Here is a 25452-nt window from a genome sequence, read left to right on the forward strand (position 1 = left end):
GGGCTGTGGATGGAGAAATTGGATTAAATCCACACTATTTGCTGCTCAGCCACTCCTATGTGTCCCCCAGCCCATGACTCCACTGATGAAAACAGAAAAGGGTTCAATCCAGCATAAGCTGCTTTGCAAAATCACTTTAGCTCATATTATTTAAGCATAAACCTCCAACCTTATCGTTGCTTCATACGGCCAGATGTCCTGATGAATAACCAGTTTCTCGCTTCCGTAATAAGATATTTAGCCTAATTTCGACTGCTTGCTGTGTTGGGTAATTTCTCTGCCTTGGGTGCAGTAAAATTACACCCCCCCCCCCCCCCCCCCCCCCCCCCCCCCCCCCCCACCCAACCCCGCTCAAAAAAGAAAAGTGTTTATGCAATTATCATATGCAATTCATGTTATGCAATTAACAGTGTCAAGATACAATATGTTCAAACAGTCTTTTAATACCTTAATGAAATGTAACTGACAGGTAACTGGAACAAAGCATCAATCACAATTCAAGTCAAAGCAACATAACATCTCTCTAAATAACATGTCTCTAAATAGCCTGAATTTGCTTTGAATGTGAAACATTGATGTGATGTCGTTAGATTTTTAGTTAGTGTGATGTAGTTAGACTAAGTTCGGTGTAGTGCCATCTTCTGATTGGTGCAGCACTGGAACTTGGAACTGGAACTGTTTCATCCTGTTTTCTTTTCTCTTATGGCTTTGCCAGAGGTGTAAAAAAACAATGTGAATGAATACCTCGAATGAGGACTCAAGTCCAAAAAGAGTTGAATCAAACTATTGTATTTACTGTCAAGGCTTAGAAATAGACACGGTTGGAAGCATTTATTTGAAATCCTTCTGTAGAATATTAGGAATAATATTAAGCTAAAAAGACATAACCCACTCAGTGTTCTTAAGCAACATAGGTCTCCTTCATTCTAAAAAATGTTTTTAGGATTAATTGAAATGCCATTGAACAACTATGTAGATATCAACTTAATGGCATAGAACAAGTAGCCTTGTGTTTTTTGTTTCTTTTTAACTGTGACTTTGGAGTTCAATGAGGGTTCAACTGAGACTTGCAAATAACTTTCAATGCCACTGGAGAGCTGTGAGAGGCATAAAGAGCTTTGAGATGTTCTGTTATTTGTGATTTGGTTCTTCACCACGCTCAAAATTGAGCTTCTCCATTCTAAATTGTTTTTTTTTTGTGTGTGTGTGTGTGGCTGTATCTCAGCATTGGGTATTGGCTAAAGAAAGAAATCCCCCAATGAGTCAACTATTTAGAGGTTTTCTTTGAAACTTTTCTGCTTGTTTTGACACTTTCTTGAGGCCCAGCTCTCTCAGGGAGGGCTGATGCTCTTTTCTAATTAGAAACTGTTTTCATCATGCGTAATCAGGTCACTCTCTTTCATCGTATGGTAATGCATTGGTTACAACAACTTGCGTAAGAAGAAAGATTTACATTTTTTTTTTCTTCTTCCTGCGACAGCTTTGGATCTTGTCAGAGCTGATGTGAGATAAATAAATAACTGTTTGTTCGTTTTCACGGCATGTTTAATAGGTTTGGTTTGTGTCACTTCGCTGTATTCAGTGGATTTTAAGCTCGTTTGGTAATTTGAGGACACAGAAGCTGAAAGAAAGAAGCCAGTTGTGTAAGTGGACATTTCTGAGTTTTGCAGTCTATTTAAAGAATCCTATAAAAAAAAACAAAAAAAAAAAAACACTTGCACACACGCTCCCGTGCACGTGCGCATGCACACACCCACACATGCATGCACATGCACCTACACACTTGTGCTCACACACTCCCCCCCCAACACACACTTAAACAAGGGATTGATTTCACCCGATTAAGCATTGCATTTTACAGTTACCTGGCTCAAATCTCCTTTATTTATCATTCTGACAACTTGCATTTGTCCTTCTGCTACCGTTGAAAGTCTAAGCGATGCTTTTAGTGACAGGACAGGCTCCTCCATGGTAAAAATCACTGGATGAAAGCTCTGGTAGCTTTAGCAGATGTGACCTATAACCTTTACATGCAATGGCTGTTTGAATGACCTAAGATTCGCTGTGTTATCCTGTATGCCCTCAACGCTCCCTCTGACCTCACTTAGATTCTAATGTGAGAGAAAACCCAGAACATTCTTGTTGAAAATGTCTTTATGTCAGGTCATCGCAATTACAAAACACTTCAGGCAGCATTTCTGCAGCACCTGGAATATCATCGTGATATTCCATATGATATTTAATATTCTGTTTAATTCAATCTACAATATTCAATACTCTGGGTTTTTTTTTTTTTTAGAGCAATTATTCAACCTGGACTTTAAAATTCAGAGTTAAAAATTATATACTCTTAAGCTGAGGAATCACATTATAAGATTAATAAATCATTTGGTCTTGAGAATAATATTGCAGGGCATATTTAATATTTGATATCTGCAGGCTGAATGTGTTTTGGATAAAAGGCACTTTGAGAAAGGGCTCATCCCTCCGGCTTCGGTTATGCAGGCTGTGAATGAAAGAATTGTCTGGTTGTATTTGAACTGAAGAACCAGCGCTGCCTTTTTATTTTTAACTTGTGGTACAGTGTTAAGGTCTGTATCTTCTGTCTTTACGCTGCTATATCAACAGCAACTTCATAATTCTCACACATCAAGCTTCTGACAAGACAAATTCGCATCCAACATTAAGTGGAAAGCTCAATTAACGCATGACCAAATTACCTTATTGGCTATTAATCTTAATTAGCTAGCATGAGTCAGGCACTATATTCACTGTTTCATACGTGAAATTATTAAAAAAAAAAATCCACCACAGTCAGCAAGCCCTCAAGGCCAATATGTTATTATTTTTTAAAGGACTTTAATGAAAAATTAAATAACCCGATAAAGATTTTAAATTCAGGAAAGATGTTTTAATCCCAGTTACTTGTATCCTGTGACAGAAAAAATTTGGCTGAAAAAAAGTTCCGCACAATTATTATTATATATTTTGTAGTTTGACAATTCACCTATGAGAGCAAAAAACTCGGTTGGGTTTGCTCGATTTGACTCATTAGGGTTCATCCATAAGTCATCTTATAACATAACACGCTTAGCCACAGCAGGTAAATGAAGCAGTTTGATTTAAGTGAAGATCCGTAATCTGGAATACTTTATAGGGTGTACCGCTATTTGTTTCCTATTGCAAACAACTATGCATCAAATGGTGACATGTCTGGAAATGAAAAAAATGTGACATCTGTCATGGCTGTATGGCATATTAATTATATTGTCATTGCAATGTTCCAGAAGACACATAAAATATTGCGATCTGTTCTCTGGACCTGTTATAATCTAAGAAATCTGTGAATGCTGGTCTGATGAAAGCTATTATTAAAACATAAAACGTCAAGATAATCATCACTTGTGTACCCAAAATTGTTTATTTTGATAAAAAAAAAAAAGATGTTTACTCCTTCAGTGCATCGGAAGTTTCAGAAAGTCACCTTGTAAGCTCCATCTAAATGCTTGGAGCTATTAGCACAGGGCGTTGAGGAAAAAAGCATTTGGAAGGTGCAAATTACCTCACATTTTCACATTTGAAAGAAATGACAGATTACAACACAACACTCTTCGTTGTCAAGGTTTTTAGACCTCAGTAATTAGATTACTGAGGGAGATTGTCCTTGGGAGGTTATATTTGAGTAAAAAAAAAAACCTATGTACTTACACTCCAGCTGTGAATATTGAAAAAAAAATACTACAAAAGAGGTCTCTACACACAGTTTCTGTGCATTTCAAATAATTGACCACAGTGTCTGAATTGATTTTGTGGGTAAAGGAACAATAAAAAGATATTCAAAAGTATAAAGATACAAAAAGAATAAACAGGAAGAGACAAAATGTTTCGGTCATTATGAATACGATACCGCAGGAATATCTGTTAGTCTTCAAGACGTGAGCAATGGCTCAATTTCCGAGAGGAAATTTCATGCAGGATTTTCTGTGGTCGGTACGGGACAACCTAGGGGACCTCTGAAAAAAAGAAAGAAAAGAAAAGAGACATCCTTCAGAACCGGCATACCTTGACCTTGACTCTTTTGCATTACAGAGATGTGTCTTTCAGTGATGAACTGAGGTGAAACTTTAATAAAAAATATTTTCTCTTGAAGCTTTCACTGCCTAGTCTGAACATGTCCTGGACGATATTTCCACATTGTTGAGAATACGCTACGCGTCGCAAAGGAGGGGAACTTAAAAGTGGCCTTAACAATCCTTCAGCAGATGTGACTACGGGCACACTCAGTTTCGCGAACAAGCAGTTTACCACAGCGCACTGCTCTGTAACGTCTGATTCAGACTGCCTTGCCTTCGTTACTTGTTTCAGGAGGGTCTTTCTCATTGCAGTCTTGGTCCATGCTCTCGTTAGTATAGTATGTCCCCTTGTATCTGTATCTGTAGCGTAGGATGATTATAGCCAACACCAGTAAGACCAGGACTACTGCCGTGATGACTCCTTCAAAAACAGACATGATAAGAGTAAGTATTTACAGAACTAGCTCAGCAGGTTTCCATACACTTGGATGACTTGTATTTTCAATGTGTGAGTAATATGCTGGTTTCCCCATAATGTGAACATTTTAGCAGAGTCGTTATATCAGAGGCTGCTCTATCAAAACATTCTCAAATTTCATATAATGGAATGTGGTAAAGTATGTTGTGCATAATAGTTATGTTATGCTAGATATTGTGAATGATGTGTTGTCCAATTTAGGAATTTAATGTATATATTAGAAATATAATTTAATATACACTATGTTTTATTGGAATTCTGAATACGTTTAACCTCTGTAATAGTACAGCTAGCATTAAACTTTACACACTGTCTTGCACTGGAGTAGTGGTAATTGCTGCAAGTTAAAAAAAAATTGACAAGAATTATAAATGTCCTTCATTAATCTCTTTCTGTGGAAATGAGTTGAAATTCTTCATTGAATGATTTGAACTGGTCACAGTAATGCCCTCTTTGTTTCATTGTTAAAGCCATCCTCTTCCTCACCAGTTATAATGAAAAGCCAGACTCCACCATCTGAAACAAACAAACAAACAAACAAACAAACAAAAATAGCACACACATTACCAGGTCCAGCCAAATGATTCTGTACTTCAGAGGCCACAACCACAACTATACAGAAAGCAATGATTTAGTCCTTACCCTCGGCGAGCCATCCACTAGGCCCTAAAGTGAAAAAGGAAGACGTGACAGTCAAACATATGGCAAACCCCAACCGTTTAAAATGGGTAACTGAATTGTCATTACTCTTAAAACCTCCTTCATTAATGTACCTGCTTACGCATTAACAGAAAGTCTGTGCAAACAGTCCTCTAAAATGATTTATGACAGATGTGTCTCATCACAACACGCCTGTTGAATCTGTTTGTGTCAACCGAATTTTATCTCTCTGTCTGCCTCGAAACAGAAAATTAAATAAAGAAAGTAATTAAAGAGGAAGGAACTGAGACTTGTTACAGAGGAACATCTGTCTTCTTTGTGGGAAATATGGCTGAATCAGGTTACTGTGAAAATAACTTTCAAATCATGTTGAGTCTGTGTGAAAAAAAAAAAAAAACGAGTTTTGTACCTTTCTGACGAAAAAAAAAAAAAATTACAGACCACAGAGTAGGACAATTTGTGTGCTATTCTAGCTAGCCTCTGAACACCTCATTAAGGCTTAATTACCTGCTACAGCTAGGTGTTAGCCTATCATTAATACCTCATTAATCAACATCGTTTAAAATTGCTGCCCACTTTGAGTGGTTAAGGAATGTGCGTCAATAAGAGGGCTCTTTAGACTGTAAAAAGGGAAAGGGAATTGAGGGTAACGAAGGCTGCGGGGAAATATTAACTTCTTGGGGGGGGGGGGGGGGGGGGTTGCGAAAGGTGACTGTCTCTTGAGATAGAGGGAGAAGTGTGTGCAGAGAGGAGCCGGGAGCCCTGAAGGAGAGAGAAAATGTTTGAGCAGGGGGGAGCTGACTGTCTGATGAACTTAGCGTGTGGGGGGCTCGCGATGGCAACTGACATCGAGACAGAGATACATCATTGAGAAATTCAAACATTCTCTCTCTCTCTCTCTCTCTCTCTCTCTCTCTATCTATCTATCTATCTATCTAGGCGTGCACATGGAGAGAGAGAAACGGACAGAGGTTCATTAAATTAAAGTACCGTTCCTTGGTTTCTCATCACTTTCAGGCTGATTTCCACATAACCATCAGTTCCTTACTTTCCCACAGCTCTATTACCGGTACAGGAGACATCACTCTCTCTTTCAATGTGCATTTTGAATCATTTTGCCCAAGTCTCAGCAGAATGTGCTGCTACCTCATAGTGTGTTGATATTAAACATGTTATTAGGTTGAGAGAAATCATTTCAGCTACCTGTTGTGTCCTTGATGTGCTAATTGGCATGCTCTCTAGCTCTCTTGCTCTTGCTCGCTCTCCCTCTCTCTCTCTCTCTCTCTCTCTCTCTCTCTCTCTCTCTCTCTCTCTCTCTCGTATCATTGTGTGGTCAGGGTTAGACTTTATACATATTTTTTTTGTTCTGTAACCACATGATCACATTCACTTGCCAGCAGAATGAGGAGCACCTACTGTGGCCATATATTCTGGGGGGAAAAGAAAATATTGAAATATTATTTTTCAAGTTTTCATCCCCATTCAAATGTATGTGTGCCAAAACAATATATTTTTAATCTTGTTTTATGTCACATTCCTATTCCATTACATCACAGGTGGTTTGGGTCTGCTGCTGATAGTAAGGTGGTTCTACAGTAATGTCACAGCCTGCACCTCATTTTGGACTTTTAGTTTGAAATGTCTTGTGCTCCTGTTCCTTGTGTGTTTCCACCCCTCACCTGATCCTGTTTGTTGCATTTATTAACCTCGTTCCCCCCCTTGTTAAGTTTATCCAATCATGTTTGCCCTGTTTAGTTTTCCTCTTGTATTTAAGCCCTTGTGTTTCACCTGTCCTTGGTCTATCGTTGTTTGTGTTTATACGCACACCGTTTGGCTGCACCTTGTTGTTATCGGTTTTGTCCCAGTTTGCACGTGTATTTTGATCTTTAGTTTGTAAGTAAAGTCCTCCTTTTGTCACCTTCAATCTTCGTGTCTTGCGCATGGGTCCTGCACCACTCCACCGGCGTGACAAGTAAAGAGGAAACTTTGAAAATAAATTCACAGAATGACCATGGAAAGCCCAATATTCATCCTTTCCCCTTCCCTCTCTCTCTCTCTCTTCAGATACCCATGATGTCCTAATTGACTTTGAAAGAAATCTCTCTCTCTCTCTCTCTCTCTCATGTCATTGCTGGGTCAGGGTTAGAGTTATATCTCTATTTTTATTCTTTAACCACATGATCACTTTCACTTACCAGAAGTATGATGAGGACTTATTGCGGCCGTAGCTTTTGGGGAGAAAAGAAACAGAGAAAAGGTAAATACAAACTGTATTTGAAATATTATATTATATTATATTTCATTTCCAGATGTTATCAAGATTGACAATGTTTTTTTTAATCTTGTTTTAGGTTGCGATTCCATTACATCACAGATTGTTTGGTCTATTGCTGATGGTGAGCCAGTTCTAGAGTAAAGACAAAACCTCAAGACAAAAATACATTTACAGAGTGACCCTGGAAAGTCAAACATTCATCCTTTCTCCTCTCTCTTTTGTCAGCTGTAGAGATCTTTTTGATTTGCTAACCGCTTAATCACACTCAGTACTGACCAGTAATGGGAGGCCTTCATTGTGGGCATAAGAGAAAACACTACAGAAAAAATATATACTGATCTCACACCATTCTATAGTCCTGTCTTTTCTGTTTCAGTCTGCTGGTAAATTAGGTGCATGTTTCTGACCTGATACAATAGATCCATCCAGACCAAGTGAGAACAGATAAATAGGATTTTTTTTGGAAGCTTTATTAATTATTAGTATTAGTATTAATTATTAGTTATTATAATTTGTTTGAAAATAAGCAAAGATTTAGAATCCAAGATTTCATCCTGATCTACGTGTATATTTTGTCATAATCCTTTTGAATAATATTTTTCTTTTCCGGTGTTGTTACAGGGCATTGCAGATTATTTGGCTTCTTCTGATGGTGAGCCAGCTTTGGAGTCGAAGAGAAACCTTTAGGCAAAATAAATTACAGACCGAACATGGAAAGCCATCGTGCTCCCAGGCACTTCTTGTTTGCTTTGGCTGTGTGTGTGTGTGTGTATGTGTGTGTGTGTGTGTGTGTGTGTGAGTGAGAGAGAGAGACAGACCAAGGGAAAGGAGCGAAGATACTTTGTGACTGAGAAACATCTGTTTCTCCCTTGCAGGTCTGAAACCCATTCGACAATGTTTCACCTCAGGGACGAGATGAGATGCTTCTCTCTCTCTGATCCATGGAGAGCAAACAAGAACCACAAAGCCAGTGTAGCATCCACCCCCTCCAACTCCCCCCTACCCCCATAGGTTTCTCACACACACTTGCAGAGCACAAATAAGGACTAAACACGCTGCGGAGCAGAACGTTTTCCTTTCATTTCTTCCCAAAAGAGACGCTAATCTTCACCCGACTACAGCACAGCTTTCAGCTGGCCTGCGACACGCCTCCCTGAAGACCGCTGCCACTGGGCCCCTCCCACAATTACTCATCAATGCATCCCAACAGCTTGCTGTAGAAGATACAGTTCATAAGGAACAAGTTGTTCATTTTTGAAATTTAATTATTCGGGAACACTTTGCTTGGCTAACTAGTCAACTCCCCCCCCCCCCCCCCCCCCCCCAAAAAAACCCCAAAATAAAAAAAAAGAGAAACAAAAAAACAGCTGCTGCAACCATGAAATATACCACTATCTGGCATCAAAGTAAAAGGGGTTCTCTCAGCTACCTCTGACTTGGTAGAACCAAACTATTTGAGGTATTTTTCTACCATGTAATACTCCACATTGACATTGTTTAGATTTGCCAAAAGAAATGAATGTTATTGTAATATTATGGCAGCCAGGACAAACATGTGCTGTTTGTTAAAGTAACCTATAACATTCTTATCACAAAGCATATTATACATCTTCTCAAACAATTAGTTAGTTACAATTTAGTTTCAGGTTGTTCATCTTGCTGGCTATTGCATTTTACTGGCTCATTGGTTAAAATTAATCTTTTAATAAAAACAATTTTAAAGATATTATTTTTAAGATTTGCAACAAGCCCGATTTTGCCGACCCTTGTTCTACCGAAGTGACCTATGTTTGTTTCATTACAGGTGATACTGAATTTGCTTGTTATACTTATGAACATGACTGTATTTGCGACTGGTGTGACAGGTTTTAATAGAGTTGTTGTTTTTCTTTCTCTCACTTCCTACAACTGAATTGTCCATTGAACTAGTTACTCTCTTAGATAAAAAAAAAAAAAAAACATTTGTAGAGATTCAGAGATGTTAAAAAGCAAAACCATGGCCCTCAGATCCACTAAAGAAAAAAGTCCCATGACTCCATATCATAAGAAACTGACAAAAGGATCAGTGGGTTGCAAGCGTCGTAATGGACCCCGAGCAATTTTACCAGGAATGTTTGTATAAAGCTTCTCTTCATCTCTGAATCTTTTTTGGTAGTGAATGACAAACATGGCCTGTGTTGATCTTTACACATCTCTGCTGCATAGTGATATTTTTTTTTTTTTTTTTTTTTACATCCGCCACGTTTACTCTGTGCTGTTTACCTTGTCCTAGATTCCCGCTGAAGTAAACAAACAAACAAACAAACACCTGGCATAAGCTTAAACTCAAAAACCTCTCGTGGGTATCTTTCTTCTTTTTTTTTCTTTTTACCTTCAAAGTAGTTGAAGTGATGCGGACAATTTGTCAGAATAATGAAGTTTGATAAGCTTGACTGTATCGCCCCCCCGGGCAGACCAGCGTAAGTATCCTCACGAGCAATTTTTGATTTGATTACCACGGAGACAAATGAATGACTTTTCAACCTGTAGTTCTTGCGCTGAGATGTGGGAGCGAGGGTGTGATCTTCGTGTGTTAAACTGAGGGTGAAATTCATGCACTCCCTCATAACTCTCCCCTGATGCTCTCATTCTGCAGACACAGAGCTTTTATTTATTATTTAAACCACTCAGTGTAGTCCAGCATCCATCTCTGCATACACAAACTGCATAAACCATCCTGTTACCATTCAACTAAGTCCATATCGTATTCAACCGTTTTCTTCGGATTTTAACCCTGAGGGGTATGAGAGCTAATGTTTTATGACATGAGGGGTCAATGTTAAGTCTCGAAAAAGTTTGAAAAACTTGCGTTTCCGTGTTTGGTGTCTTTTGCCTCTAGTGCATTCTGTGTAATGAAAAAGAATATTATTTGTAAAAAAAAAAAAAAATGAACGGAAATTCTGGTTCTGAGAGCCTATTTGCAGACAACTCAAAAGTATGCATCTAGCCATATTCTTAGGACATTGACCAGTACATCTGTTGGTGTGTTTTTAAACCTCATCAATATAATATGTCCTAACATTTACAGGAATGTCATCCATTCGCCTAAAATTGGTTTGAGTCATCATCAACTTTTACTGTATTATTTATGTGTTATCTGTCAGGCCGAAAGGCTCCCAAATGCTTTAGAGGTCCTTCATTTCTCCATCACTAGATATTCCATCTCTTATGTAAGATTTGAAACAGAAAGATGAGAAAAACATATTTTTTATTTATCATTTGAAGTAGGGAATGATGGCTGAGAGATTAGCAACAGAGTTGGAAATAGCTACTCCAGGAGAGCTCAAACTGGAATGCAATGCACACGGTCAGTGGTATGACCATTAGGACTGCACTCACTACAGGCTCTGACCTACTTAACCGCCCCAAACTGTGAATCTTGACCATACAAAAGCCCCCCCCCCCTTACTGCGGAGACTGTGAGACCCTACAACACAGATATCTGTTTGCTTTTAACTTTTTTTTTTAACTTTTGTTTTGTCTTGTTTTGGTTTGGTTTTTAGTGAGAAGCACGGCTGAGATGGCGAGATGTATGGCCTTGTAATTAAAATACTCCTACTGTTGGTTTAAATAGTTTATTTTCACATCATTTTGAACTTAGAATTGTTCACTTTGATTAATTTGAACCGAAATTTAGTTTCTGACTCAATTCTTTCAGAGGTTAGCACTTGTCGCCCACATACGTCCTACTGAGCAATTTAGAAGTCTTTGACTTGTTGTAAAACTGATTTTCCTCAGTTTCATGCCAAGGTGATTCATGTAGGAAAAAACAGGGAGGGAATGGAAAAGATGAAGGTGAATTGTTTCTCAGTTTTTCTGTTTTTCAACACTGTTTCATAGAGGTGGGGAGATAGCTTTGTAATGAGATCATTCAAGGTTCAAGATAGCCCATCAGTTTCTGGATCCAAGTCAGCTCTGTAATTGTTGCTGCTTTGGAGGGTACTGGATGTACACGGAGAAAATGATGTATGTTTAAATTAGTGCTGGGAGTTACAGAGTAACATGTTACTGTAATTATATTACTTTCTTCCATAACAAAGTAAAGCAAAACATTACAGTTCACGTTTCAGTAATCACATTACAGTTACTGAATTATTAAAATGTCCTTTACTGTGTTACACATGCCTTTTCAAAAGAATGTTTTTTGTGCTGAATATTTAAATTTACTTATAAAACGGATAGTTCTGGTCCTGGGTGCTAAATGGTCAATACAGTGCTCTAGTGATGTTAAAATACATGATTATAGAAGCAGCTATGATGCGACACACACCTGTTCACCTTAGTTGTATATCTATATTATGACTATCCACAGTCACTAAGGAGAGATTGGGTCCTTGACAGTAGCTCCCGTTAAACGGGACAAGACCGACAACTGGTTAGTTAGCTAGCTAGCAAGGTCCGGTACATTAGAGAAAACCCAAAAATACGGTGTAGCCAACCAGGATAATAATATGGAGAGCTTTAGTGTTACCATGGTACAAAATACAGATAACACAGGTTTTGGCTGATGATGATACCAAAATGTATTACTAGCTACCTCAGAAACAACTGGTAGTTAACCATTGAAGCTAAATGACAACATAATGTAGCTGCACTAAATTTATCGTTGGATGGCTGAGCTCATGTGTATCTATTTTTTGTTATTGGTCAAAAATGTGACCTCATGAATAAGGCCATGCTTTACAGTTATTTTAGAGCAGCTAAGGGGTGCTCTTAAGCACGACGCAAAACTATCGCGTTGAAAATAAAGCAATGAAATGACTATGATGTTTGTCCTTGTATTTTTATGTGGTAAATTGAAGAATTTGTAGTTTTAGAGAGTAACTCAAAAGTAAAGTAGTGAGTAGTGCAATTACTTTTCAAGAAGCAATTGGTAACTTAAAACTAATTACTTTTTTTTTTTGAGTAACTACCCCAACACTGGTTTTAATGAATTAATAGTTGTGTGTGTGTGTGTGTGTGTGTGTGTGTGTGTGTGTGTGTGTGTGCATGTGTCTGTAGTTTTGTATGTCTATATATCTGCTCAGTGAACCGCCGTGAGAAATTGACCTGTGAATGATAATTGACTGGAATTTGCTGAAACAGCCAAAGTTCCATCGGTGTAATTTAAAGCACATTAATGCAGACAGGCAATACCCTAAAAAGACTCAGAGCTCCCCATATCACACAGCTGGTAATGGACAACACTTGAACAAAGAAAGAGAGAGTGGAAATAGAGCAATAAACCAGAGTCATAAGTTCAGCCTCCACAGAAGTAATTTGTTCCCTTCCGTTCTCTTCAATGAACTCCCCAAGTAAAACTCACACACACACACACCCTACCACTTACATTAAGTAAATCAAAATGACAAGATGATTGGTTGGGACAGACTAAACGAAGCTCTATTAGTTTCAAAAGTAAGACTATCCATACTCTTTTGGAAACACAGTACTGAAGCCCAGCTCAGAGAGTGGCAGACTATGAGTCCCACAGCGCTGTACAGCTGTGGGGTATGGTGTTAAGAAACTGTTTCTCAATCGGGTTAATTACCTGTGTCAAGATTATTCAAAGCAGGAAATCATTTACAGGCGGTTGTGAAACTCTGGGTTTAAGCTCACCCTGAATAATTTCTCTCTTTTTCTTTCCTATTAGTTTAGTTCATTATGTTCCAAAGACAATGGACAGGACAAACTGAATTGTGAATGTGAATTCTGGATTAAATCTCATTGTTCTATGAGTGGAGGGTTTGGGGAAAAGAATATTTGGACAGGAAGACCACTGCTAATGGTTATGAAATTCTATTTTAGTTTACTTAATGTTACGCATTTTTCGTTTCCGGCTCGTGTAAAGGATGTGTAACCATAGTTTTTGAAGAGTATGAACCAGTATTTAACAATCTGATTAATATTGCTTCCTGCTTTCAGTGCGGGAAAGATGGAGAGTGCATTGCACACACAAAAAAAAAAGAAAAGGAAAAAAAAAAGTTCTGTAGGACCTTGACGTGCTTTGTTTAACATCTAGCTATGTAAAATCCCAGCATGCACTGTCTCTCCTCCAGATGTTCAGCTGTGCAGTAATGAGTGTAGCACTCACTCCCTCTGTCTAAGGAAGACCATCCCTAGGGCCTATTTGCTTGATTATGGAGACCCTTCACTTTCTCATGACATCACGCCTGCACAACTGCTCACCCAAAGGCCGAGCATTGTCTGAAGAGAGCTCAACCGTTCATTTACCATTAGCTCTTCTTTTCTCTATGACACAATAATAATAATAATAATAATAATAATAATCTATCGTCATCCAACCATATACACAGTGGATGAAATTGCATGTCCCCAGGATCACAGTAAGTACCCTCTGCACTTCATATACGCCACTGTCTTGGACCACGGAGCGGTTTGGGGGTTAAGTGCCTTGCTCATGGGCACCCTAGTTGTGGATGTCTCCTGCTGGTCCGGGGAATCGAACCAGGGACATTTATAGAAAGTACCATTTCCGCTTGACGTCAATACCCAATGTATCCAGTCTCGCCTCTAGTATAATGTATTTAGCATGAATTTTGCTTTTGCATTGATTGAAGTGGTCAGAAATATTCACTGACTAAGACTGAGAGATCTAAAGTGTTATATCTGTTCTTTCAGCATGAGGCACGGTTATATGTCCTCAGCCGTCTCCCTGTCCCTGCTATCTCACAAGTGCATATCCTTATTTTCCAGCCATTATTGCTATGCACTTCCTAACACTATTGCATTATTTCTGACTTTCAGTCATTTTCCATACTCTATTGCAACACTCTCCAATAAACAGCCTCCATTTTCAATACAGTCAAAACAGTGTGTACGGCAGACAGTATTCCTGATTAAATTAGACGAGCTGGCCTCGGAGACAAACTCAAAATGATCATCTCTAGTAGTAATTTCCCCCCCCCCCCTCCTTTTCTTCACTTAAGGGAGGGTATACACTTTTAATAAAACATACAGCCAGTCATGTCCTGATTAAGATGGAACACATTCTCTTTCTTGTACGATGGATGCTTTATTAATTTATTTCAGTGTTGATTTCCCAGCTGTCAAGATAGCTGTTTGAGGCGTCACACTGGCTCTCACAGGACGTGATACTGTGCTGCTTTGTGCCAGGGGAGCGACCTTGAGTTCCACAGCAGGTCCTACAGGGGCAGAGCGCACCACAAGCCTGACAGCTGCTCTCCTCTCCCTCATTAACTTCTGGCATACAAGAGGTACAGAGAGAGAGAGGGAGAGAGAGAGAGAGAGAGGAGGAGGAGAGGGAGACCTTCCTCTCCAATGTGAAACAGTTCCTCGAGTTAGCTCATGTAATTTAAAGCTAGACAAGCTATGAGTCTTTGAACTGAACCAAGACTGGTACACTGGCAGTAAAGGCTCAAATTAGGATGATTATTTTTGAACGTGTTCAGTTAATAAAGAGACACAGTGGGAACATGTGAACGTGGTGAGATGTGACAGACAAGGGTGTTTGTCAACCTGTGCTAATACTTCAGAGGTAAAACTTCTGTTCGCGTAGTGTGTTAATTTGAATCCTGATAGAAGTCGACTCAGTCAGCTGAAGACTGGTATAGAGCCAAGGAGATTCTTTCGGCAGTGTTGAGAACTCCATAATTCGGTGCTTCACTGTACAGAGTCTATACGATGAAAATATGTATACTAAGCTACGGGAATCTTGAACAGGCCAAAATGTGCCACTGATGAAGAACACAGTTGATCCTGTTCTCAGCTACATATTTTGTGAAACACGGGCTGTTGAAAGGTAACATAATTTGCCGGCAGTCTTTGCTGCACCGAAAACATTCTAGACATTGATTTGTGATTTGTAATTAATGTGTTCTGACTCTATGGTACAGAATTGTGTCAAGTTTTTGTATAGGTCTGTGGATCTGTTTCCTGCTGTTTTCTGTTTTTTTTTTTCTTGTTCAATGTTTATGACATCAATACTACAGTAATATCTAAGAAATTCTATACATTTCAAAATCTAAGGTTATTAAGCAAGAGCCTGGATGAAGGTTACAGTTTTCAAATCAGTTCTTTCAACTTCAGTAACATACAGCCCTTCAGATTTCTCTGAGAAGTCTGGAACTCTAGTCTTTGATTCTCATATTTCTGATTCCTGAGCAAAGGCAAGAATTACAGCACACCTCCTCTGGCTGAGAGAAAAAGAGAAAGACAGGATGACTAGACAATGCCTTATTCTCAAAGGCTGTTGACTGGAATCTTTTATTTCTCACTCTTTTCTCAGGGCTGAACTGACAGCCAGGGTCTGTTGTCTCCCCCTCGGTTCTCGGTTTACATGCTGTACGGAGACACACGGCCACGCAGGGCCTGTCAGACCGACTCGTCAGCTGTGAATGTGAATGCCAACGCTGGCTTTGATGCACAGAAGTGTGTGGTTCGGCTCTCAGCAGGGGCACCGCTGGAGGAGTGCAGTCTGAGAGGTTAGGTTAGGTACATCCCAGTGCCATTTTCATCTGTTTTCTGTCAAATGCCCATTGGTAATATGTTCCTCTCAGTACACAACGGTCATAATAAGCCAGTTGGAAGGAGGGGGAGGTAATGCTTCACATAGTTTTATATTATTTCTTTTTTTTCCCCCTAGAACCCATTTCTACAGAACAATGAATTCACAGCTGAGACCATTTTATGTACTCTGATTATGACACAACACAACAGCATGTGGTTACAACAAATAAAGAACGAAAATAGAACGAGTTTCTTCTAATGCACAAGCCCAATAAAAACTGTCATGGCAAAATATCTCTTTAATAAAACTTAGGGTTGGGCTATGTTGGTTAAGTAATATGCCTGTAAAATGAACTGCTTTGGCTTAGTATATGCATTACTTAGAAGTAAAACCACATGCTTTTGCCAAAAAATCTAAGAGTTGAGTTGCAATAGGCTCAGTGCTCTTCAAGCTGTGAGGACCAACTTCAAATGGTATTGTAATGAAGTGCTCAAATAATAAAATACAAAATAACACTATATTATGTGTTTAGTTCTGTCAAGAGCTACACAGTGGAGAATGCATCAGAGGACTCAGAAGTCACCATCTAACAGGGTTTGGCAACCCTGTAAAGTGTATAGCTCTGAATTTAAATGAGTTACTCACCAGGTGATTATAAGTAAATTCTACTGCCTCCAAATGAAGACTGGAGTCGTTTTTTGTTGTTTTTGTTCTTTTTAAATCAACTATGTCTGTCTCTCACAAAGTATCAAATAACACAATTTCTTATATTAAATGTTAATGTTACGTTTTATTACTGCAATTCAGCCTCTACTCTCTCTCTCTTTCTCTCTCTCTCTCTCTCTCTCTCTCTCTTTTTAATTATGAAGGAATGATCCTTCATTTCTTTGACAGATTTTTTTTTATTATTTTATTTTAAACAGAGCCTGTCTTTCTGCAAACAGTGTACACAAAAGCTTTGGTATGGGCTGAAAACTGAATCCAGTGACACAGATGTGATCCCTCAAGAGATTACCGGACCTTTTTGTCTGGTTTTCCAGGAGCCTTTTCATCAGACCATGGCCCTGAAACCTAAATGAAATTACTTGCCACTGGAATGGCAATCCTTGAGCACAGATAAGGATGCTTGTTGTTGATACCCTCTTGAGACCCTGCACTCAAACACAGGCAAAGGAGACTGGGACCAAATGGTGAACCGAATGGAATTCTCAAGAGGCACTACAAGCAAATGCATTTTTTTTTTTTTTTTTGAGCAATGCCTTAGTAATAATAAATCAAAAGTTGGTGGGCGTTATTTATTCTCTCTCCTGATGTGGTGAGGAGCTCTGAGGTTCATATGCTTGGAACATTGAAACCAACCACCAGAGGAAACCTCAGCGCCGGTAGATATTTCTCAGAGCCTCCAGCACTGATTGGAACTATTTGCATCAAAGATAAAAAAAAAAAAAACAACAAAACCTAGCACTGAAACGCACATTTAAAAGCCATTGAAATCAGAATAGGACATCCAATCCGTAAATGAGTGTACAGCACACGTGGTTTAACAATAGGGAAAAATGTTTTCAGTGCGGGCTATATGTAGTCATATGGACTAAATTCCGGTCTGTCACAGCAGTATGGAAAACTAGCACATTTTGATTTTCACCCAGCAAACAATAACAGCTTAACTTTTCGTATGTCAGTTCTCTTTTCTGATTCAAACACACGACCTCTATGCGTTTCCCCTTTCTATTCCTTTGGGAATGTTAAATGAACATTAGACTATGCAGGGTTGTTTTTTTTTTTCTTTTTTTTTTTGCACTTGGCTTTTTCTGTTCATCTTCATTATAGAAGACAGTATCATGTTGAGCCCTGCACTTCAAACACACTGTATATAATCCCCGTCTGCTCACATGTCTAATTATGGCCTATCCTCTGTGCAAGTTCAAAGGGACAACAATCATGAATCACATTATGTGAAAGTAGGTGGAAAATAATTGGAGGCAAGAGGTTATGAATGGAGTGAATTCCTTTATGTGTGTGAGATATTTAACTTGGAAACCTTACATTAAGAGCGACTGTATGTAAATGTGACGGTGTGTGCTCCTTTTTCCGATAAGTGGAACGCAAGGGGGAAAAAAAAAACCCTGAGAGGAAGGATACCACATCTTTCAAGGTAGAAGGTTGCGTTGTAACCTCTTTACGGTGGTAATGAATATCATCGAGAGCACGGATCCTCCTTCACTTCTCAGGACGTTGATTGAACGAAATCAGGGATGGATTTGTGAACAGATAAGTCACTATAAATTAAACAGCTCAAGTGGTATGTGTTTATTACAGTCAAATTACAGTACTCATTAAAATTCTGATTAAAATACGACAATTTCTCATGAATAAACATGTATGACTGGAGGAGTAATTCAGCAATTAAAAGCCTGCGGTTTAGATAGTTGTGTTCTATTATAGGATAGGGTTTTAAAACTGATACATAGAAACTCATCAAAATAGATAGCACCAATGTACAGTTTATTACTGCAGTGCTTTTTTGTGCAGCTCTAGATGAAGGAAAACGAATATTTTCTGAAATGGTAAGAAAAGATGAATAAAAAGATGATTCTTTTGATTTGTCATGTTGTTGAGAAAGTGACTGAAACTGAGCTGATGTATACAAACAGCATAAAAACTGAGAAATGTCAGCCTTCTCATCACAGTAAGAAAGTGGCATAAAGAGGCACACGCACAGGCACACGCACATGCACACGCACATGCACACGCACACGCACACTCACTCACTCACTCACTCCCTCTCTCTCTCTCTCTCTCTCTCTCTCTCTCTCTCCTTCTCCCTCTTCCCCTTGCTCTCTTTGTTACTTTTTCTTCTTTCTCTCCTTCTCACTGTGTCAATCACACTAATCTAGATGCATAATGATGATTGAGGAGCTGGTGGAATTGAAAAGCTCATGGAACGTGATTGGTTGGGAGAGTATAAGCTGTAGGAGAGAGTTTTCTGCAGTGTGTGAGAGAGGGTGAAATTGAGCGGCTAGGGGGCTGGCCTTATCACTGCAGCGAGGCCCGCAGGGCTATGAGAGCTCCTTCCCAGACTTCTCTCTGAAACTCTGTGATAAACAGGCACTCCCCTTAATCTGGCCTTGCCATACTGCTGTGTTAGTCGACTCCGCCTGAGCCACACACGCACGCACACATAAACACACACACACACACACACACACACACACACGCACGCGCGCACACACACATTTATCCCTCTTCCTTTCAATGGCCACTTCAGCTTCTTCTCATCCAGGAGTCTGCATTCTCTCTCTCTCAGGAGTGTGTACAAAGGCTATTCTCACTTCCACCTCCTTTTGTTGTTCTAATTCTTTCTCTCCTTCCTTCCTCTTTCTGTATTGACTGTCCTCTTCACTCCTGCACTCAAATGGTTTCTGTACAAAGTCATGCCCCCCCCCCACCTCCCTTCCATCTCTAGTCTCCTTTCTCCGAGTGAGAGAAAGCTGTGAATTTGCTATGTGTACTTGTGAGGTGAGAAAAATGCCAACAGCAAGACGCAAGGAAAGACAACAACAGACACCTAAAAGTGTCTCTCTTCTTATTCGCTCTCTTTTTTTCTTTTTCTTTTTTTCTGTAGCCATGCTAAAGTGAACACCCGTGTCACCAAACCTTTTTTTTTCTTCCTCCCGTGGTAAAAGTGATAATCGGTCTCAGCTCCTTGTCCTTCCCTGACCTTGTGTTGTTACCTCGGCACAAGTTTTATCTCTGTCTAGTGTAATGCACATGTACAGATTCCCCTAGCTGAGAAAAGCTGACGGGGGCTGTACTGATAATAGCAATGGCCCTGTGTGAGATACACAGTGTAACATAAAAACTTGATCTTCTGCAATGAATAACCATGGCTTTAACCACTTACATCAAAAAAAAAAAAAAAAATCAATGTCTTCTCAAGTTTATAAGATGTACAGTTGTTTTCAAAGTTTGCTGACAGAATGTATACAGTTTGGAAATGTTGTACTGTTGTTTAGCGTGTGTTAAATACCAAAAATCAAGAGGGATGCACTGTTTTTGGAGGTTTAAAGAGTAACTTTTCATCAGGCTACAGAATCAAAGTTTTAAAAAAAAAAAAAAAAAGTGAGATTGCCTTAAGCACTATCAATTCCTTTAATGCCTCAATTAAAGTGCTGAGAAAATTCTAGAACAAACCAGCCCTCCATGAATTCTGACTACCCTTGCCCTACATATCGTTTAAACGGGACGCAAACGGACTGACGGTGCAGTTTTCCTCTGCAGACTCGGAGCTTCTAAACGAGATAAGAAGTATCTAATAAAGGTAAGTTCAGTGGAAACGATCACGATCGCTCTTAATGTCGTAATCGCATGCTTCTTTTTTTTTTTTTTTTTTTGGCAATTTGCAACAAAATTAAAGGCTACAGGCACTAAATCATTCATCACATTTTTAACGCAGTCCGTGTGTACCCTTGATGATTCAGACGTGTGTGTTGACATGCATATAACATGCTCCCATCAGCCAGGTGCCCCTGTGGCGGTGAGAGCGCACACCCACTTCCATATTCACGTCCTGTCTGAGCCAAAGTCAGCAAAGGTACTTTTCCCCTCACATCTCATTCCCCCTGGAAACAGACTCCATGGCAACCCTGAGTAGACCCTGCTGCCATCTCAAACATCCTTGCTCTTACTCCTGTGGGGAGAATTCACTTTTTCTTCTTCTTCTTCTTCTTCTTCTTCTTCTTTTTTTCCTGAGAGTCTTTGTGCTCAACTTACTTGCTTGAGCTGCTAACATAATAAATTTACTTGCATAACTTGCAAAAGGAAGAAGAATGTGCCCTCTGGATGTAATGGGAGGCAACCTTCAATGCAAGTACACAATTAACACCAAAAACAAATTACACACATCACACTCAGGAGAGGCACCTCTGTAGTCAGAGAGAGAGAGAGAGAGAGAGAGAGAGAGTGAATTAATTTGCGTCTGCTTAATCATCTGTATTTTCAGCAAACAACAGGAGAAGGGCTGTGCCAATGGGAGGCTCTGGATGCTTCCCCAGGAAGCAAAGAAGAGCCCTTATCTTCAAATCACATTTCCCTTTCTACTTCCCATGCTCCTCCATTCTGTGGCAACAACTGTAATTAATGAGATCCAGAGCGCAGCATCCCTGGCAAGGCAATCCATGGGCTGGTTAGATATCAGTTCTGATTTTTCACAGTGTTTCTCATTCTTCACCGCTATTGCGCTTTTGTGATTCATATAGAAAAAAATGCTGTAGATGGTAAAGTTTTCATTCTATTAACTAAAAAAAATTGTTTCTGTAATGAAAAAAAGGCGTAACCCTTTTGTGTCTGGTCTGTCCAGATAGAATGTGTCATATCTCTTTGATAGTAAGTGTACTTAGATGCAGTCTCTGTGAGAACTGAGTGCTCTACAGGGGAATTAAGTGGCTTTTGTTTTAATGCTGTTTGTACACAGCGTGGTTCAGCTCTTGTCAAAAGAGAAACTGATGCAACAAGCATAATCTGGCTCCTTCTACATTGACTACAAAAAGAAAGAGAGAGAGAGAGACAGAAATAGATAAACAGATTGAAAGACATATAAAAGGAAAGACATATATATATATATGTATATATATATGTGTGTGTGTGTGTGTGTGTGTGTATACATAGATAGATAGATATAGATAGATATATATAGATATATATCATATATTTTTCTATTCTCTCATAGATAGAGAGAGAGAGAGAGAGAGAGAGAGAGAGAGAGAGAGAGAGACCAACTGAACCGAATGTGGAAAATTTACTGCAATGAGGCATGGGGTCTGATACCAGATCATGACTGGACGAAATGGGATAAACATTCAGTTGAAAACATGCATACAGAGTTATTCAAAGTATCCCAAGAGTTCAAATAAAGATACCAAGCAACATATGCAAGGCTGAAGAATGCCCATCCTCTCTGCTTTAAACATCCAAAAAAATTTCTGGAAACATCCAGCCCCCTCTCATACAACCACAGAGCCCTGAACTGGTAAGGGTCCCTTTATCTTACTGGTCCTTAGGATCACTCCACCAACACTCATTGACATTACTAACACCAGTCAGCCCGAGGACATACAAGCAAAGAAAATAAGACCCAACCCAATTATGATAAAAGAAAAAGAAACAATATATTTCCCATTAGAAAAAACACCCCAACAAATCATAATAGAAACTTGAAACTTATCTGGCATTAAACAGACACAGTACTGTGACATGACTGTGGTAACTAATTAAACGGAGAAAAACAAACAACAAAATACAGTCTGGGAGAGACCACAATCCACTCATACAAAACAACAAACATGGGCATACCTGACTGTCCAAAGCATTTCCTCAAAGAGTTCACAAAATGCAGTTTGAGAACAACAGTTCCAAAAAAAAAAAAAAGGGGAAGCATTCTCCTTGAGTGAAACCATATAGAGTAGCTTCTTTACAGACCCAGTCTGAAAGAAGAGACCGAGGTGCACCACTGGCTACAAAATATGTAGATTACTGCAACAGCCTAAGGGAAAGTCCATGAACACTTCAGCCTCCAAACTCACCAAAGATATCAAAATCATTTTTTTTCTTTGTATTTTTGTGTATTGGTTTTCTGGACTTTAATTTTTTTTTTTTTGGTGGCGGCGGTGGTGGTGGTGGTGTTGGTGTGGGGGTGGGGGGGGGGTTGGGGGGGGGGGGGGGGGCGGGGTTGGTTTCGAATCGAGTTGAATAGAATAGGGTGTGGGTAAGGGAGTAAGGGAAGTCGCTGCATTATCTGTAGGAAATGATTTAGTGCGTCGGAAGAACTAGACGATCACTTTCTGTCTCTGGGCTGCTGCGATATCCCGTAGTGGCCAGTGAAAAAGCTGACATTGTGTCTCTGTTAAAAATCTTATTCTGTTCTTCATTACAGAATCTCCGCTCGAGCACTCGTGGGGAAGGCTTCACGCGTGCACGTCGTGCTTCACAAAAAAAGCCCGCTTCAAAGCGAGCCAAGATCATCACGGAGCAAATCAGTAACGTTGTCTGAGACCGAGACTTATTCAGAGACGCCAAATAGTTAGTGATGCCGATGAATCATTAGTTTTCATTAAATTCATTTTCTCTTGGTGTTTCAGTGTTGGCTTTTTGATCAATAGCTTTCTAAAGGTGAGAACTTTGCAGAATTTTGAAATCTCTGCCCTGTTCTTATGGCATGTTTCGGCATCAATCATGTCTTATTGTCTGACCAAATGTCAGGAGATGAGTCTGAATACGGACAGTTCATGTTTCCTTTCGCAGATCTGTGAACTTCTTCCTCAGTGATCACATGAGGATCACATGTTAGGTGAAAAGTTATGACTGGTCACTGTCCTGGTTAGGGTTAGAGGCGGTTGCTCTCAGCATTTGCAGTGAATTTGAAACACTTTCTAACATTTTGTATAATTTTCATAAGAAAATTCATCAGGCCTGGCTAGCTTTTGCAGCAGTCAGTTTGTCTGCAATACAGTATTGGTATTTGTGATTTTAACATTATGAGAGTTACATATTGTTGTGCAATGTATCAGTGCACACACACACACACACACACACACACACACACAGAACTTCTTCGTGCACAGCAATGACAGTGACATATATGACAGCTAATTTGGATGCTTAGGGTGAGCGAGAGAGAAAAGGAAAGAGAGATAGAGAGAAAGAATAAAATTTTAGATAACATACGGTGATGCACTGTGCCTCTCCCATGTGAAACTGTGGTAACGTGGGCCACGGGTGTTGTTCCATGATGTGCCGGAGTGTGGGAGAGGATACTGGTGGATGGAGTGAATGCAGGGTCTCCCATTGCTGGTTTAGCTCCTTAGTTAAGGTATTTGGTTGTTTTCCGTTGGACCAGGTTTAGGACAACAGACCCCGTATGTTGCAAATCTGTAGTATGAGATCTAAAGAAAAACATACGAGGGAAAAAGAGGTGATTCATAAAAGTGGTTCACTGATTTACATACGGAACACTTCTTAAAGTTCAGATGAGTTGATCAAACTCATGGATTTCCTCTGTAATCTTCTTTTGAGAAAGAAATAATGTACATACCTTGAAATATTCTCCATACATAGAAAACTTTATAACATTAAAGTTAATTTATTGCTCTCTCCACACTGACCTGCATTACATAGGCAATGTTGGAAACAGAAAGGTGGCTGTGATATTTTCTAGTCACACTCAGAATGAACACTAGCAATAGCTGTTATCAGAGAGGGAGAGAGAGAGAAAGAGAGACAGAGGGAGAGAGAGAGAAAGAGAGAGACAGAGAGAGAGAGAGAGAGAGAGAGAGAGAGATGCCACTGGCAGAAACTGACATATTCTACAGGGGAACAAGCTGATTGTTCTGCGACACAATGTACAACACACCAGCTATTTTTAGAGTATTCACGGGCCGATGAAACATAAACCAGTCACCCTTGTTATCAGTCACAAACACACTAATCTCATTACTGGCCTTTTCTGAACCTAACTGATAGACAGTCATCACTCACAGCTTTGAGTTAACGACATGAAGCTCTCTCTGACACTTCGCCTCTTTAATTGCCAACAGCAGGAACATTCAAAGTTCCACTGAAATAATATCCTAAAGCTTTTATTGTAAAGAAGGCAAATTTCATCATTTCTGCTCATGTGCACACGCGCACACAGACACACACGGGCACACACACACACACACACACACACACACACACACACACGCATGCACGTGCACGCACGCACGCACGCACGCACACACACAGAGGCCTAATTACTGCTATGGAAACATCTTTGTTTTTCAGATGCCAGTGAGCTATATTGTGTCAAAAAAAAAGCAAGAATGAAAAAGAAAGAGAACCAAAAAGTAACTTTTCTTTCAAATTTAGTCTCTCACCTCAATAGGGGGTCACACTGAGCTAGGCGCAGGAGGGAGGGAGAGAGCTAATTAACATGTTGCTTATTATTTCAAAGCCTGCCTAAGAAAAGACGCAAATGACACCGGTGACTATGAGCGGATGATGAGTCTTATTTGTCAAACTGAAAGCTGCACTTCTGGCAGAATGAGATCAGCTATTAGTTACAATGCAGGAGCTGCCTGGGAGCATGCAACCAGCTCCCCCATCGTATGTCCTTTTTAAAGGGCACTATGTCTACAGAATGCCACCAAGGGGTGAAAAAGGAGAAATATTTATGGCAGAAAGGGAGAAAAAAAAAAGAAATAAGAATATGGGACTCACCAATGAAGCTTTGCTTCCTCAAAGAGCAACAAGTTCTCCCTCAACTTAAGAAATCACCACTGTGTGCAGAAATGAGACAGCTGCATTTGAAAAAGAAAAGTTCAGACAAAGTTTCGCTCACAAGACGTCAGTTAGTGAAACGACGTCATTTCATGATCTAATATGGGCTCAGTTCTCTGAGCATTTCTGGGTGTGGACCTGA

General features: G+C 39.6%; 1 protein-coding gene across 1 annotated transcript; it reads right to left on the reverse strand.

The window, feature by feature from the left end:
* Nucleotides 1-3456: 3456 nt before the first annotated feature.
* Nucleotides 3457-25408, reverse strand: LOC115809964 (glycophorin-C). The gene is made up of 7 exons (XM_030771855.1): nt 25251-25408; nt 23718-23935; nt 7407-7439; nt 5194-5217; nt 5038-5067; nt 4348-4494; nt 3457-4013 (listed from the first exon to the last, which is right to left on the reverse strand). The coding sequence occupies exons 2-7, from the start codon at nt 23836-23838 to the stop codon at nt 4003-4005; spliced, it is 366 nt and encodes a 121-aa protein (XP_030627715.1). The 5' UTR covers nt 23839-23935; nt 25251-25408; the 3' UTR covers nt 3457-4002.
* Between the last annotated feature and the right edge of the window lie 44 nt (nt 25409-25452).

The sequence above is a fragment of the Chanos chanos genome, chromosome 4 (assembly GCF_902362185.1).
Source record: "Chanos chanos chromosome 4, fChaCha1.1, whole genome shotgun sequence".
In the NCBI taxonomy this organism is placed as follows: domain Eukaryota; kingdom Metazoa; phylum Chordata; class Actinopteri; order Gonorynchiformes; family Chanidae; genus Chanos; species Chanos chanos.

Bases quoted from the DNA above. Each gene is read 5' to 3' on its own strand.
- LOC115809964 (XM_030771855.1), bottom strand. From the start codon at position 23,838: ATGGGAGACCCTGCATTCACTCCATCCACCAGTATCCTCTCCCACACT. The intron at 7,440-23,717 runs GTATGTTATCTA...TCTCCCCAAAAG, and splicing joins GAGAGGCACAGTGCATCACC to CTACGGCCGCAATAAGTCCT. The intron at 5,218-7,406 runs GTAAGTGAAAGT...TTTTCACTTTAG, and splicing joins AAGTCCTCATCATACTTCTG to GGCCTAGTGGATGGCTCGCC.